General features: G+C 38.2%; 1 protein-coding gene across 3 annotated transcripts; it reads left to right on the top strand.

Annotated features, from left to right (window-relative positions):
* Nucleotides 1–10,907: 10,907 nt before the first annotated feature.
* Nucleotides 10,908–13,411, top strand: LOC129724739 (uncharacterized). 3 transcript variants are annotated; one of them, XM_055679873.1, is made up of 4 exons: nucleotides 10,921–11,217; nucleotides 11,278–11,549; nucleotides 11,612–12,493; nucleotides 12,621–13,411. In XM_055679873.1, the coding sequence occupies exons 1-4, from the start codon at nucleotides 10,992–10,994 to the stop codon at nucleotides 12,687–12,689; spliced, it is 1,449 nt and encodes a 482-aa protein (XP_055535848.1). In that variant the 5' UTR covers nucleotides 10,921–10,991; the 3' UTR covers nucleotides 12,690–13,411. The 3 variants fall into 3 exon arrangements, with proteins under 3 accessions (XP_055535847.1, XP_055535848.1, XP_055535849.1); XM_055679874.1 differs by having other exon boundaries at nucleotides 12,555–13,411; XM_055679872.1 differs by having other exon boundaries at nucleotides 10,908–11,217; nucleotides 11,612–13,411.
* The last annotated feature ends 4,582 nt before the right edge of the window (nucleotides 13,412–17,993 follow it).

Here is a 17,993-nt window from a genome sequence, read left to right as displayed (position 1 = left end):
CAAGAAGGTGAAAATAAAGAGGAGATGACAAAAGATGTTTTTTTCGTGTGAAAAAAAGAAAACAAACCTAACCTTTGTGAATATTTTATTGTCTTATTTTTCAACTCTTCGGTCAATGAATTTTAATCAATATGTGTACAAAATATTGTCGTGGGCTTCATTTTGTGATCCACAATCACATTTCAACTATCGCTGGATAGATGAAGCCCAACTATCCATGCTTATGTTTTACTGGAACGTATAAGAAATATAAACATTATACATAGGGCAAGGAGTAAAACCCAGCAGGGGAAAAATATTAGAAATATTCTCAGAGTTCCGGTTTTCTATAACGATACCAACTTCGCGATCACGTCTTCCATTTTGCATGGAGAAGGCGTCATTACGCCGTATGTGTATTTGCGCCTTAACCCATTCCCCGCGGGTGATACCATATGGCATCACCTGACACATAAATTTTGATAACAGTTTAACAACTATACTTAAAATTTCTAACGATGAAAATACTCTAAGCAGTTAGAGAACAGATTGATCTTCAACATGCCATATAGTTTATCCCAATAGGACACCCGAATAAATGCTCAATGCTAAGAGATGGCGCTGTAGTGGTAGTGGTAGTAAAATCGAAATTTCCACGAGCATTTTGCCTAATGAGCGGAAAAACTGCTATTAGTTACCCTTTTTTTATATTATTCTAACTTCCTAGTATTTACTTACACTATATGCAATCTATTTTCATTAAGGGGGGGGGGGGGGGGGTGGGGGGGTAGGGTTTTGAGGGTGCAAAAAAAGTGATTTTTTTTTTATTGCATATTATGAAAGTATAGTAACACAAGAATGTCCCGGCATTGATGATTCTATGTGAGTAATATAAAAAATAAATAGCTTACTAAGTTTTATCGGGGTCTTTTCGCTACGAAAAACTTTAAACGCGTTTTTCTCAAATCTATGTTTTTTGAGTCGGTGCACTCTGTATCTCAAAATCTATTCAACCGATCGTTCTCAAATTTTTTACAGTATTTCCTTACATAATTCATGAGGTAACCCTTTTGAGATTTTTTCGTTTTTGATTTTTTTTTTTATTATTAACAACAATAGTCATGAATTTAGGCCAAAAATCGGTGTTTTAACTTTCAAGTCTTGTAAAAAGTTCAAAGATTAAAAAAAAAATGGAAAAACTCGACAGAGATACCTAGAGGGACATAAAATTAAAGGAAAAACTTTGGTTATTTCATTTCAGATGATCCAGTGCTGAGGTATGACGTGCACCGCAAAAAGTATTTTTTCTGCGGCGCCTGCGAAGAATTGCTACCATTCGGTCAATTTTCAATATTTTTCAACCAATATTTTAAAGAATATAGTTCAATTACTACTCTTCAATGTACAATAATCAGAAATAAATTTACTTTCCCCGTACGCCCAAAAAAAATCTGTAAAAACCTGTTTTTTTCTGCCTTCAAAACCCTAGCCCCCCCCTTAAAAAACTTGACTTTCCTATACAACTGCATTGAGTCAATGGTAGGGTTACCATTTGCTCGGGGTTAAAAATCAGGACAACTTTTCCCGATACAAATTTGATATGAGGTGTTTACTTTTTTTGAGGTATCATTAAATAAAACACATAATTCGAGATTTACACTTCAAAATATGCCACTCATTTATTTATTCAAAGTATTTCTCGGACGATATAATTTTGCAACTTTGATTCATTAGGCGTTAGTAGATACCTAAAAAAAATTGGGTCCTAAAGTTTTACACGGTTTTTTGATTTTTATATATCAGTTGAAAGAGCGCAATTTTCTGAACAAAACGTGATTTTTAAAAAATGTTTATCGTTGTCCTTCGATTTTTAAAGAATAACAAACTGCTCGAAATACCTTAAATGTCAATTCTCCCATATACCGTACGTTTGCGAAATGTCATTTAAGACATTTCAAGCAGCTTTTTTTTCTTCATTTTAAAATCGAAGGAAAACGATAAACATTTTATTAAAATCACGTTTTGCTCAGAAAACGCGGTTTGTTCAAATGATATATAAAAACTGATATCCAGCTTTTTACGCGCCATAATGGCGGAAGCTAAAATGCCAAGTTCGTATTAAATCATCCGCCCTTTTGACAACTCTGCTCATGTCAATTTGAAGTCTTCACGTATTTTATCAAAAGAGAAATAAAGAAAAATACGTGAAGTCTTCACGTATTTTATCAAAAGAGAAAACTGACGTAAGCAAAGAGGTTCGCATATTACGAACACGCATCATATCGACCGCCATTATGGTGCGAAAAAAGCTGGATAGCTTTAGGACCCAAAAGTTAGATAGTTGAGGGTTGCATGAACTAGACAATTTCTTTCGACAAAATTCAACCAAAGAAAAAAAATCGTTCAAAATGAGTCCGTTCCGTTCCGAAGTCAAAGTAAAAGTACTGAACAATCTACAACATTTCTGAACATCCGGCAACATCCAGAAAAATCAGGACAAATGCTAAAATATGAAAAATAAATCAGGACACTCCAAACATATCTCAAAATCAGGACATGTCCTGCTAAATCAGGACGGATGGTATTCCTAGTCAATGGGTATAGAAAAATCAAGTTTGCTGATAAAAACAGATTGCATATAGTAAAAATAAGTACTAGAGAAATAATATAAAAACAGGGTAACTAATAGCAATTTTCCGCTCATTAAGCAAAATGCTCGAGGATATTTCGATTTTACTACCACTATCACTATAGCGCCATCTCTTAGGATTGAACTTTTGACGTGGGACTACGTCTTTGTTTACTATACTGGGATGCATTCTGTAAAATTTGAAATGAAACCGGCAAATGTTGCGTCAGATTTCAAACGTTAATAACAGCATAACCACATGATGGATAACAATAACCAACATGTTGTTGGATAGATAAAATGTACAACAATTTTTTAATATGCTAGTTATCACTCTAATTTCATTGCTAAGCGGTAAAATTAATAAAAAGTTTCAATAACAAATTTACGCGAATAATGAACCAATTACATGCGACCATTCCTAGCACAGACGACGTGAATGGACACCATTCGTTTCCTGTGATATTCTCTGTATCAATATCGAAATAAAAATTGACAGAGTCTCCCCGTCCCAATAGGTCAATTTATTTTGCTTCCATGAGCTTAGACTAATATGATGTCTCGAAGGTAAAAGTTTTCCAAAAAGTTTGAAACAATCCCCATTCTTGAACAATTTCTTAATTTTTGCTTTCAGAACGTAATAAAAACTTATGTCTTGAAAGAAAATATGCCGCTGTACGCAACAGTACCAGTGGAGTAAAGAACCGCAGGTCTCTCGTGTATGATTGCAGCGGTACTCTTCTATTCGTACATTTCAGCACTTCTATCCGTACTGTTCGTATTGCAGTGGTACACTTTTGTTCGTACATTTCTATACGTGTGCAATCGAGGAAAAACTGCAATGCTGCTGTTGATGGTAGTTGAAAGTTTATCTCGAAAAATTATTACCATAAATTACTCAATAAGAATTGTAAATTTTTGCAACGGATTTTTTTAATTTTATTTCGATTTTCCCTAAATAATCGTGACCGGATAATATCGAAAGAGTAAATTTCTAAATATACAAATTTATATAAGAGTAAGAGCCTGCGAATGCTTGTGAATTTTTTGTTTATTTACTAAGATTCATTCAAAATCTCTTTTTACATTTCAAAATTGTTAGTTGATATATTATTATTCTAAGCTTTACCATATTAGCTGTCTTCGTAATACAGTGAATGTAGTTGTAGGCAAATGGAAAAAATTGTCAAGCAAAAAACAAAAATTTAATCGTGGGTTGCAACGATTTTTTGCTGGAACTTGTTAATAATTTTGTTTGAAATATCTTCTTATGTTTGCCAATTTATGAAGCTTTCTTAGGGATTCCATATTATATTGAAAGTAAAATTCTTATTATAGATTTGATTTAGTCAGAGTTAAATAAGACAAAACCATTCATTATGACAATGTAAGTATTATTGGATTTGTTTTCGAGGATATAGAGTTAATTCTGACTTTGACGCATTACGAGAAATTCTTGGTGCTACTTCAACAAGCACGATATGCTTGTGCCTTATCAAATACATGTTGTTTGCACAAAAAAATACTACAGGCATAATATCGTCAGATATAAACGGTATTCTTTCGAGGGTTGTTGAATATATTTCAAAAATTGATATCCAGGGGAGGCTGAAAAAAAATAAAAAATAAAATCCCTAATTACAGTGTTTAGTCCCACGTCACCATTTCATACAACCCTAGGGCTGTATACCTTGTAGTACTTTTTCGGGTGTCCCATTATGCATGCGGTTGCTAAGTAATAAGAGTCTGAATGTCATTTTTCGATGTAAAACTGATTTCCCTCGCGGGGATAGGTTTGCGACAGATGCGGAACAGGAACTGACCGAGGAGTACCAGCAGCAGATGACCGAGCACCAGTCTCTGAAGTTCGAGATCGGGATGCTGATGAACAACAAAGCCGCCAAGAAAGACGTATTGCCCAGCGAGTTCTTCAAGTATGGTAGAAAAGTGCTGGCTAGGCCGCTGCAATGGGCCGTTTATAGGATTTAGGAAAAGCTGAAAGTCCAGTGGATGGAGGAAGTCACATTTACAAAAGGACGACAAGTTAGACTGCCGTAACTACTGCAGCATCTCGCTTAACATCTATCATCTAGTTATCGCCTTTTTTCAGAAGGATTGTGCAGTAGTACCAAGTGGGTTTTTTAGGAGCCCGCGCCATCACGGATCACATCGGTTCAATCCGACAGATCTTACAGAAATATCACGAACCTAACAAGCTCTCACTAGAAAACAGCTATGGCAAATTATGCACGCGATAAACTAATGCGATTGATCAAGGCCACCATGGCGCAAGTGACCCGGAGGGCGGGCATCGTCACGAGGGGCACGATTTCCACAAGATCGGTTCACTTTCTGGGTTTCGTGGATGACTCGCGATAACTGAAGAAATCTACACCGCAGCCAGACGAATAGGATCGCAGTAAATGCGTCGAAAACTAGAGGCTTCAAAAAGAATAGCTTAAGCCTTCCAACCTCAAGTCTCTGTAAACGGTTTTGAGCTTGAGGTGGTCAACGAGCTCGTGTATTTGGGGTCACTGATGACCACCGACATTTGCATCATCAAAGAGATCCAAAGAGAGACGCATCCAGGCTAAAATAAAGGCCTCTTTCCATGTTGGCAATAGCATTGATCGAACAGGTGTGATGGCACACGAAATTTGCGCTATACAGAACCAGATCGGCGTTCTAAGGAATTGAGACAACAACATTTCTCGCGGAGAACCTGAACGCCTTTGGTGTTTTCAGACGGACCGCATGAGATGGCCTGATGAGAGACCTTTGAAACTGCTTTTTCCAGCAACCCTACCGGGACAAAAAATAAAGGCGAAACTGGCGATGCACAGCCCTGAACCGAACAACATGGCGACAACTCCTTGACGTAGGAAAAAATTAGTTTACTTAGTATTCAGAAACCTCACAAAAGACCGGAAACCGATTAGAAGAACTCTGAGAGCACGAATATTTTTTTTCCTGTTAGATTTTACTGCTGGCCTAATATGCAATGTGTTTTAGAGGAATGCTATCACCATCCAATGACAATCAATTCGATGAAAGTAGAAAAAAAAGTGATTCCAACAGATGATAGAAGGAAAATCCAATTAGCTGGTTAATTTCTTGCGTAGCTCGACTAATATTTTAGAACTTATGTGCTGCATGTGGCTAATACTATATCCACATATCTACAAAATTTAGGCGGGTTTGTAGTTAGGGGCCATCCACATACCACCGACAGATTTCAAACGATTTTGAAGCTAAGACTAGCATTGGGCGATACGACGGAGAGTATCGATACTACAGTATCGATACCCAAAAAACCAAAGTATCGAGATGTCCAAAATATCGGTCAAAAAGTATCGATACCAGAAGTATCGATACCATAGCTGAGATCATTTTTTGAATTTTTTTTTGTCTGTATTTTTGAGGTTTTCAGTCAGTTCGCCTCATTTTTTTGAATTTTTGATGTTATTGTTCCAGTTGAAAATCGAAATATCGACTCGCGACTTTCAATTTTTTTACCTTATGCACAATGCGCATAGTGTCGCATCTAGTCAGACCGATGTCATGGCAACTGTTTCCTGAAGCCGCCGCCGATGATGATGACGCTAGTGTTGAAAATATGATCATAAACTCCGTTCACTGTGCCGCATGTGTTACTGTACGGATTTTTTTCGTGCTTCTAACTATATTGAATTTAGGGCTATCCAGAACGTGTTGAAACATGTTTGAACATGACCATTTGTGTCCCGCACAAAATGCATAGAACGTTCAAAACAAAACAGTCGTTCTTCGCTTTTTGCATTCCTACACACCACTTGCAGCAACAGTTGATCTCGCATGGACGGAGCTTATTCGGCTGTTTCGCAAGCACTGACAGCCTTTTGACGGACAATCGAGCCAGAGAGCCAGAGAAAAACGGCTTCAATGAAAATGCATGGGGATGACGTTCGTGACAGGGATGTGCATCTAGTGCGCTGTATTGCGCGTAAGATGCGCTATACAGCGCTTTTGTTGGGCATTGTGTATAAGGTTAAAATAATCGAAAGTCGCGAGTCATTATTTCGGTTTTCAACTGAAACAATAATACATTTACTGAAAACCAGTAATCGATTCAGTGATTCGCGAAAATACAGCAAAACTATTTGCTGAACAGAAAACAGTAAATGAATGTTTGCTGGAATCCAGCAAAAGAATTGATATGTCAAAAAATTTCCGTCAAGCTGTCATTAGTAAAACGCGCCAAATCACTGTGCGGCTGGTACGGGATCATCGCTAAGCTCCTGAGAGCGAACATGGGACCATAGCTAAGTCCTTGTTGGGCTAGATGAACTTAAAAGTTGAAATGATAATCATACATCTCTAGTTCAACAGTAATTTGCCTATGATCCGATGGGCGGATGGAATCTGGTGCCTGACGGAAACATGGTTCCCTTGAACTAACTGGTTAACCAGCAAATTGATTTATGCTTTGCTAAATGAACAGCAAATTGTCATAGCTGACAACCAGCAAGTTGTATTTTGTTTTACTGAACATGCAGCAAACGACCTGTCACTTTTATGCAATCGAGCATTACTGAATAATTAGCGAATATCATTTTGCTGAACAGATTGCTGGAAGCACAGCACACCAAAAATTAGCAAAATTTTGGTGGTTTCCAGCAATGAAAATTTGATGTGCCGACTTTTTGTTGTTTTTCTGGTATCTATCCGCATTCTCTAGAGCAGCATGAATCAAATGACTTTACAAACAAATACAAACAGGTAATGCAGAAATTCTGAGCTTTGGCAAACAAATGAATTAAACAACTTATACCTTCAAGATTTGTATTCACTGGCCCAATGGGCTGTGAAGCTCCTGTCTTATTTGTATGAATTATTGACACACTTCCATATTAAATGATGAGGAAGTTGATGACATAAAAAAGTTAGATATGTCAGCGAAAATAAGATAGTGAAGTCTACCGCTGAATTTTTCTAACTAATGAATATTGCCATTTCATTTTTCACTTGTACTCTAACTTGTGTCGACGGAAAGCATGAGTTAGTTTCCGCTTGCCAATATTCGATCTGAACAGTGTAACCAGAAAACTTATATTTGTTTTTAAAATACAGTCAAATTTCGCTCGATGTTTAGTTGGGCTACGTTTTAGTTGGGCTCCCGCTCGTTGGGTTATAACCCAACTAAATCGAAGCCAAACATCATTTCTGATAACGTTGAATTTCGTTTGAGGGGTTTGTGGATGTATTTTAACGCAGAAAGTAGTATTAATTCAAATAAAAACAAATGAAGCTGAGTATAAATGTAAACAAACAATATTTTAATCAATTGTCAGAGAAACAATATAAGTTTTGTGGCTTAATAATGCAACGTAGAGCTATGCCTATTTTTGAAAGTATTCGAGAACACGTTATTATTGAGCACTCCTTTTTGGCTTTAAATGTGTGGCTTAAGTAAAACAAATTTCGAATTTGGCCCTATGCTGCGTTTGGCTCAGATTTTGACAGTTCGTTTGGCTCACAACATTCTCTATCTATTTCTCCATCTAAGTTTTGCTAGTGCAAATAGACTTGTGCGATATTTATACTGACAGTGGCAGCATTTTAGTGGTTCCAGCTCGTATCAACTAGCTGGCATCTCTATCCGATTTGCTTCGCTTTATCGCAGCTAACATCGCAGCGGTTCTACGATGTGTGGGCTCCACTGACACTGACAGACAGCATAACATAGCGTATGAAAAGTGGCGTGATCTTGTGTACACATTGAGATGTTAGCCCTTGTAACATGGCGCGATGTCAGCTAGCTGGTCCGTATGCATAAAAGAATATCGATACAAATATCGCGGTTTTCAGTATCGATACGGTCGAGTATCAGACGCTTGTGTATCGATCCAAAAAATCGAGATATCGTGCTGAAAGTATCGATATTTCCGATACTGATACAATATCGCCCATTGCTAGCTAAGACCCTGCCCGGTATGATGAACATATGCCAGAAATCAGCCCCTGACGACAATTTTCAATCCAAAGTGGCAACTTAAGGTGAATCGGGACCGAATCCAAGCATGGGAGGAGCGATGGCTTCCTCCTGCATACTAATGCATTTCGAGAGTGCCTCAATAAATATCATAAATTATACGACTAACCTGCAATTGTTTATTGTCGAAATGCTAACCCAGCACCGGAGCACCTAGTTCAATAAATTTGCACATTTGGTTTTAGCGTGAAACCCTTAAAACGTTCTAATCTTGCTTTTTTCACTCCGCTGTTTTTTCTCTTCCGGTTTTGTTTATATTCTCACGCCGGTAGCCACTAGAATGTTTTCCACGAATACCGGCACGTACGAGTCGCGTAATCACTCAAACTACGTATACTTTTCTCTTTACACTTATGATCATCGAGATCGTATCTAATTTCCACAAAAACTCGACCGAAATGGGCTAAAACTTGCCTTTAAAGTGTAGAACATCGCGAAATTACCGTTTTTGCTTTATTCTATTTTCAACTCGTTTGCACCTGTCAAACTGTGCGCCCGTGTTGGCAGCAAACGCAAACGCAAAAAAATGAAGAGAAATCTTGTTGATCCCTTGGCATGGACATATGAAAATCCGTGGAGCAACCAATAAGATAAATCGGAAAAACGAAAACTTACAAGTTCCGACGATTGTGAAACCTCATCATCTATTAACGTTCCTGTACATATCCCAAACGATGTGGTATATTCTGTTCAGTCTGCCGAATGTAAAGTTCAGATAAATTCCTTTTCATTTGTTTACCTTTTTATCCTTGCAATTGTTTTGAATGTGAGTTTCCAAACGCTGTGCAGCACCACAGAACGTTGCGGCACAGCTGATCGAAGCCGGCCGTTGACTTTCAGTGGTAGCGATCGTACCAACAGCCCTATGTAGTTCCACGTCAAATTCACCGTCGTGGCTTTCAAACAACATTACGAGATAATAACCTCATTCAAATTAAACTAAATGACTTTTACGGATACTATTAATTTTGCTGAATCTGAAATATAGGCCCCAACATTTTTATTACTGGGCCTTTTAAAGTTTATTTCATAATGATAGAAATAGTTGTTCACCACCCAACATTAACAGGTGTAGGTAGTTATCAAAATAAATGGATACCCTTTTTATTTATAAAAACAAAAACACTTCCCAAAGTACGTTATTCGACAAAATAAAAAAAAGTGCATTCTAAAAGCTCAAACTGAAAAAAATGAAAGATTATAGCTATTCAACCATTCCTATGAATTTTGGTGCTCCTGGCCATTGCCAAAACGCTTCAACTTACGTGAGAGTGTAGTATAGAAATTGCTCGCCGCGTTCGTCGCTTTAACGTTATGTTTACGAGAAAACTCATCTAAGCCTCTGAAAAAACGGTAATGGCTAGGGACATCAAAATTCACAGGAATCGTTGAATAGCTATAATCTTTCGGTTTGAGCTTTTGGAGTGCACCAGTGTTATCTTGAATCAAAAAAAAAAACGATTGCTGTTTGTTTACATTCGGCACCTTAGTCCTTTTTCACGTGTTGCTTGATTAAAGATTAAGACAATGCTAAATCTATCCCTGGCCCAAAAAAAAAGCCAGAGTTCCCGAAAAATTTACAATTGAAAATACATAATAGTTTCTATTATATAATGATTTGATTTTCAATGTTCTTTCTATGTGCATGTGAACAATTGTAAATCTATGCGTTATTTTACTGCGTCACATACTAAGAGGCGTAGCAACGCGGGCCGGGTATCAGCTAGTCAAATTATAAAACATTGTTCTGCAAAGAGAATTTAATCTTGCTTTACTGCACAAAATATTAACCGGATATTTGTTTCTCGCCATAATTGCATGAAGTTGGACAAAAGCTTTGGAACCTAATCATCACTCCAGTTCCCATTCTAGATTCCGTAGAGTACACATGCCCGAATAAAATATACAAAGACAAACACAATGGAATGAAACTGCAGTTTCATACTAGTACCCTAAACGGTCAGCATTCTGCACATATCGGCAATTCCTAGAACCACGAAACGGTGACCCCAAAAATGTGCAACTGTTTTGTTAAAGCTGCCACTGCAAATGACAAGTATCAACAAACAACAAGCATAGCCCCAAAAATCGTTGCGGCTCGAACGATTCTGCAAGTCTGGGTTGCACTATGCCGAGCCGAAAACCTTCAGTCGATGCTGAGGGTGCAAACATGCGAGTGAACATTTCGCACTGTGGCAACGTGCTCCGGGTTTAGTCCGACAGTTTATTTCTTTTGATATAAAACGTTACACCCGAATAGCGCTTTGCATATCAGTGCAGATCACGGAAAGACGCGGATACGTTTCCAGCGAGTGAAGTGTTACGAAATCCGGCAAGTGGTGCAAAGTTGCGATGAAAGATCGCAATTGGTTGCTGCTGGTGGTGGCCACCTTCGCGGCCACCCTTTCAGTAGGTACGGCCAATGTACTTTACTATCAGCCGACGTACGATTTTCAAAATGTTCTAAGTCCTGCGAATCTGTGCGAACAATTATGCAGCCAGTGCGGATGTGTGGGGATGTTTGTGGCAGAGGATGTATGTCAGTGCGTTTGCGGATCTGTGGATTACGATCCTGCTTGTGAGTATAACAGTGTTTGATAGTTAGCGAGATGTTTTCTAATAGTCGTCGTGTCCCTAGATACGAACTGTACTCTGGGGATGATGGAAATGTGTGACGCATCAAATGTGGATTGTGAGTTTCCGGAACTTCCGGAAGTCGGCGAACGAGTCAGAGAGCGTAGAAAACATTGCTGTATGGAGTGCCACGAAGAGCATGATGACTGTTGCGATCATTGCCATGACGATTGCCACGATTCTGGCAAGAAAATGTTCTGTTGTAAAAAGAAGAAATGTAAAAAGCATAAATGCTGCAAAAAAGGCAAAAAAGGTCGAAAAATCAAACTAAAAATTGTGAGTAATTAGTAATCGGAGAACCGTTGATTGAAAGAAACTAATTGGGTTTATAATTTCAGAAAGGAAAATTACCGGATTGTTGCTATTTCAACCAGTTTCATCACGACCCATGTTGCCACGCACCGGCTAAGGAAGTCCATGAAGAACATCCAGAGCCATCTTACGAACCACCTCCACCGCCACCGCCACCTCCGCCACCACCACCAGAGCCGGCATATCCAGAACCAGCATATCCTGAACCAGCACCACCGCCGCCGCCACCACCACCGCCAGAAGAAAAACCTGCTGAATGTTGTGCACCATACAATCAATTTCATTGTGACAACTGCTATCTACAATCGCATGATCAAGGGCCATCTATGCCCTCCGGAGGGGGATATCAAGGAAAAGAGTCTTATATACCGTATTCCAGCCATTCAGGAGGAGGTTACCAAGAAAAGGGATCATGTAAATCATGTGGTAGCCATTCAGGAGGAGGTTACCGTGCAGCTACCGATGACGCAGAACCACCACCATCTCCTGCTAAGCCAGTTGAACCAGCTCCAACAGTTCCTGCTCAGGTTCCCGTTCAGCCAATTCATATTCATCTGCCTTCACAAGCACCACCGGTTCAACCCGTTCCGAATAAAATTCCTCAATCCTTACCTTTTCCTCCAGCATCTCCCCCAACGCCAAACTCTCAGCTAGCTCCAAGTTCACCAGGCTTCAGGAGCATGCACAGTTACGGTTACAGTGATGTTCATCCGGTTTACGAGAGTAGTAGTCACGGCGCTGACTACAGTGGTCACGGTGTTTATAGCGGACATACCAGCGGCCACGGTCAGTGTTGCATGTACTGCTGTGGCGCTGGTGGTGGCCATGGCAACCATCATGGCTACAGTTCCGGGCACCATGGTAGCCACGGTGGCTATTGCAGTCATCCAGTCCCAGAAGTTCATAAGGTCAGTATGCGTGCAGTAAATCTGACACCTCTTCCCATCGATAAAGTTCTCGATCGTTCAGATTCCGTGCTGCACCCGGTAAATCGCACCATTTATAATCAACTCGTGTCTCGGATTCTTTTCGAAGAATGGAAACGTGAATTGTACAGCACACCGCCATTTCAACCGACGAAGCGACCTCTATGAGATCAACTAGAACCACCAGCAGAAGATACTGCTCCAAACGCCTTCGATACGAATTCGCAGCCAGACTTCTATTTTCATCCCTGCTGTGAACCAGAGAAGCAGAAAGACGAGAACCGTCTGCCCGTCACCCCGGAACCGGGACTGAGAGTTGAACCAGTTGCGCAGATTATGCCCTTCGAAAGTTATGACGGTGGCCCACAAAGCTACGAACTAATACCAAAAGAACCTACGACGCCGCCACCCCCGATGCACTATCTTTCATTACAGGACGAGTGGGGGAATCCGATAAAACCCCGTTACCGCAAACAATCCAAATTAAGAACCGAGCAACTACCAGTCGTGCCTTTTGCCAAATAGGCAGCTAAATTTGATAAGCGAAAATAAATGTACATATTCTGAAATATTTTATTTGCATTGTTCTAACAAGATTGCCGAAATCGATTGATTAGATTTGAGTAGATAATTTCTTCTAGTAAAACCTTTATGAAGAAGGTATTTATTTTCAATACTTCAACTAGTTATCTGCAACTATGAAGAGTTGGCAGATATTTGAATACAGCATCTCGATGGTTTGTGTCATCGAAAAACATCGGTAAACAAACTTTGAACTCAGTTTTTGAATAAAATAGGGCATACATAGGGCAACCAGCTACGGCTATATATCATAAGCGTAATAGTTCATGTTCGAAATACCATACGAAATAGGAAAATAAGTCTTTTCGATTAGCTTCTCACCACGCGAAAGAAACATCAGTTTTCAACGTTATGAAACTAAATTACTTATCCTATTGAGATTAAGATATGAATTAGATAGAATTAGATATAGATATACAGGAGAATCTGTGCCTTTAATTAAAAATAAATATCCTAGGTCCATGCAAGCATTTTATAACCTAATGCATCGATTGTTGATTGGATATTCTATCATATTATATTATTTGTATATGTTAAGTAGCCATACTATATAATGCGACTTAATTAAAATAGTCATATTGAACGATACTTATTGTTACAAAGGGAGAGAGGGAGTCTAAAATTCATTTTTTAGCGTTACGTAATTTGTGAACGACACATTACACAATGCATCCGTTTTTGAGATATTTTAAAATTAGGTTTGTAAAATTTAAGGTTTTTATTGAAAATGCGCTTTTTGTAACAAGCATAGATTCATTGCTATTTAAATATAACACAATTCATAATATTTAGGCATAAATGGATGAACAATTCCAAAGTTTTGGGTATGTTTACATTCACGAAAATTTTTTTCATGGGTTGAATAATTAAAAGGACAGAGCTAACTCATCTCAACAAGTCCCACAAAGTCGATTTTTTATATATGTATATTTTTATTTTCTTGAATAATACTATATCTTGGCGTTTAATACATTTCTAAGACATTTTACATAAAAAAAATTTTCTATCGAAAATTCCATGAATTATACCTGGCGACTATATACGGCATTCAGAGTTTGATACCAAGCTTAAAAGCTTGGCTAAAGCAAAAAAAACGCGGATATTAGCGTCGGTTCGTGAACGAGACGTCGAGGGAGACATCGATTAGCACTCTTCGGAACACAGCCCAAAGAATGCGGATTCGCGTAACGGTCAACGAAAGCGAGAAGTCTTCAAGTAGGTGGATATTTGATTTTGCCAGGAAAGTATGTCCGGACTCTGTTCCTGAGCAAAACATTGTTCGCGATGCGTCTCCGGGCCACGACGCGATAGAATCACCTTTTACGATTGCAGAATTTTCAGTTGCCCTCCTGTCCCGTAACAATAACGCGCCTGGGTATAGATAGAATCAAGTTCAACTTGTTGAAGAATCTACCCGGCAATGCCAAGAGGCGCTTGTTGAACTTGTTCAATAAGTTCCTGGAGCAAAACATTGTACCGCAGGATTGGAGGCAAGTGAAGGTGATCGCCATCCAAAAACCAGGTAAACCAGCTTCTGATCACAACTCTTATAGGCCGATTGCAATGCTATCCTGTATCCGGAATGATACTACGTCGCTTAGACCACTGGGTCGAATCAAATGGTCTACTATCAGAGTTTGGATTCCGCCGTGCCAAAGGGACGAATGATTGTCTAGCGTTGCTTTCAACAGATATTCAGCTGGCGTATGCTCGCAAAGAACAAATGGCGTCTGCGTTCTTGGACATTAGGGTGAAACGGGACGTGGTCGCGATCAACTCGAATTTTGCAATCTAATTTTTTCTTGAATTATGAAGACTACGTACATGAAACTTTGATCAATTGTTTTCACAACTGTTGCATGCCTGAAGTAGCAATTTGAGTGCTGTTTATTTAGTTGAAGCCAATTTTTTTACGATCAAAATACAGAAGTAAAAAGAACTCTAACCTCAAAATTGTATAGGAAAAGGCCACAATCCCGTTTCACCTTAAGGGGGCTTTTGATTCCGTTTCTATTGACATTCTTTCGGGCAAACTTCACTGACAAGGATTTTCTCCAATTTTGAACAATTTTTGAACAGTTAGGTATCAAATTCTCTCCGGAGAAGACTGAGATAGTAGTTTTTTCTAGGAAGCATGCAGCTGCTCAGCTCCAGCCACAATTAATGGGTAAAACGATTTCTCAGGTTTTGGTACACAAGTATCTTGGTGTATGGTTCGTATCTTGGTTCGTATCTTGGTGTATGGTTCAACTCTAAAGGCACCTGGGGTTGTCACATTAGGTATCTGATGAATAAAAGCCAACGAAGAGTGAATTTTCTTACAATAACTGGACCATGGTGGGGAGCCCACCCAGGAGACCTTATAAGGCTTTACCAAACAACGATATTGTCTGTAATTGAATACGGGTGTTTCTGCTTCCGCTCCGCAGCAAACACACATTTGATCAAACTGGAGCGAATCGTTGTTTGCGTATCGTCTTAGCTGGAGATCTACCATTGAAAAACCGCTTCTGGAGCCTGTCTTCTCGTATTCTTATCAAATGTGAGGTCTTGAACCGTCCTGTGATTGAAAATTTTGAAAGGTTAATCGAACTCAATCCTCAAACCCGTTTTATGACATTGTATTTCAATCACATGTCACTAAATATTAACCCTTCTCCGAATATTCCAAATCGTGACAACTTATTAAATACTTCTGATTCTACTGTGTTTTTCGATACACCCACGATAGAAGAAACTCGTGGAATCCCGGATCATTTACGCATGCAGCAGATCCTCAAAATTTTTTCCAATAAATATCGGAACATCAACTGCGACAATATGTTCTACACTGACGGATCACTTCTCGATGGGTCCACTACCGAAGCCAGTCTTCAGTAACAATTTAACCGTCTCCCATAAGCTCGATAATCCTGCCTCTGTTTACGTCGCAGAATTAGCTGCAATTCAGTGCACACTGGGCCAGAAACGGAACCTAGCGGAACGAAATTAATAGCGCTCTTAGGGTTTGACCAATCGGTTTCCGATCTTCAACAAAGTTTTTTGGTATAGTTAGGGCGTCATTTTGGATGCTCGAATTGGTTCGGAATTTAGCCGCACAGGTGGCGTTGCGAAGCCAACTTCTTTCCCTTGCACGCTAGAGCTTTGCGGTATTCGACAAAGTTGTAGATCTCTAAATTCCATGAAACTTTACAGAATATACAAATTTCTAACTCTTCAAGTTTCAGAGATCTATAAGTTTTTGTCAAATTTGTCAGAATTCCACCTTTTTTATGTGATAATTTTATAAGTTCACTCTGATTAATTTCTTACAAATTTTTTCTCGATACAAATCGAATAATTACGTCGTTTTCTTCCGAGTACTGAAGTTTTGGAAGTACTTAACTGAAAACATTACACACAATTTGAAAAAAATACATAATTTTGTGAAGTAGATATCTCAGCGGGTAGCTAGGCTTATTGAGAGTAGATCCGTTGCTATTGAATCAAATGTTACTTTGTTTGTTTCGTAGCCAAATCCAATAGCAACGACGTATGCGAGAAACGTGAACGCTCTCTCAATAAGCCTAGCTTTACTAACCAAAACTCGATGCATACTTAAACCGAAAACGTATGCTGATTCAGAAAAATGCATATTCTTTGTTGATTTTAATGTTCCGAATCACAAAACTATTACAAAAAACGTGAAACTCAAACAAATTCTTCAAAAACTCGTAAATTTCCAAAAAAATTTAAGAGACAGAAATTTTGTTTCTTCTACAAAGTTACATAAAATTTTCTAATCTAAAACATTGTCAAAAACTGCAGAGCTCTAGTGTGTACGAATAAAAAGTTGGTGTCGAAGCGCCATCTCTGCGGCCAAATCGCGAACTAAACTGAGCGTCAAGTTGAAGTTCTTATTACACTGAGAAACTTTGCTGAAGACTGCACATAGGTTGGATAGAGTATCAAAGTGCTGGACCGTGTATTTCATGCAATAAATACATAGCAATTGTATTTTTATATGAAACCTATGGTTATATTCAAACTGAAATATCACAAAAACACCAAAAACACTTTTTTCAAATTTTCAGAAAATAAATATTTTTTGATGAACAATTTTTAGAAAAAATCATGGTTTGCTTATACTTGCTACCCGCTGAGATATCTACTTCACGAAATTATGTATTTTTTTCATATTTTGTGTATTATTTTCACTTAAGTACTTCACAAACTTCTGTACTCGGATGAAAACGACATAATTATTCAATTTCTATCGAGAAAAAAATTGTAATTAATTCGGGTGAACTCATAAAATTATCACATAAAAACCTAAATTAATCCACCTAGCGGTCAGACAAAGCCTTTCTCATTCGTACTTATTATTTGTTAAAATAGATTTACACGAACACTTCATTTTAAAAAAAATACTCATTGATAATATTTGCTGGATTTATTTATCACTCTAAAATAACAAATCATTGGTAGCAGTGAAACCATACCGAGCATTTAAAACATAATCTTCAAACATATATGAATATACATTAACACATGCGAATAACATAAAATAAATATGTTTCAAATATATGACGCGAAATTTTTTTTTGATCGTGGTATAATCGGAACGTCACTGTACTCATATATAGGTTGGACTCGATTATAAATATATAGACTCGATATATCATTCGTTAAAATATAATTTTTGAATCAATTGTTTATAGTAAGATTTATTTTCTATATCGAATATGACTTGCTTTTCATAACTTTTGAATCACGTGTACAATCATAATAATTCGTTAGTTAACCCTTAAGTAGCCCGTTCATCTGAAATCAGTATTGTTCAAATCGGTTGTGTAGTTTCTTAGATAATGAAGTTTCGTGATTTTCACATTTTGATTTATTACAGACCAAGTTAAAGTCC

Source organism: Wyeomyia smithii, chromosome 2 (assembly GCF_029784165.1).
Source record: "Wyeomyia smithii strain HCP4-BCI-WySm-NY-G18 chromosome 2, ASM2978416v1, whole genome shotgun sequence".
Taxonomy (NCBI): domain Eukaryota; kingdom Metazoa; phylum Arthropoda; class Insecta; order Diptera; family Culicidae; genus Wyeomyia; species Wyeomyia smithii.
The sequence above is the reverse complement of the archived record's forward strand: the minus strand, read 5'-3'. Positions and strand labels throughout refer to the sequence as shown.

What these genes read in the sequence shown, in the direction of transcription:
- LOC129724739 (XM_055679872.1), top strand. Translation starts at nt 10,992, where the DNA reads ATGAAAGATCGCAATTGGTTGCTGCTGGTGGTGGCCACCTTCGCGGCC. An exon ending in TGTGGATTACGATCCTGCTT is followed by an intron (nt 11,218 to 11,277) that starts GTGAGTATAACA and finishes TCGTGTCCCTAG; the next exon opens with ATACGAACTGTACTCTGGGG. An exon ending in GAAAAATCAAACTAAAAATT is followed by an intron (nt 11,550 to 11,611) that starts GTGAGTAATTAG and finishes TTATAATTTCAG; the next exon opens with AAAGGAAAATTACCGGATTG.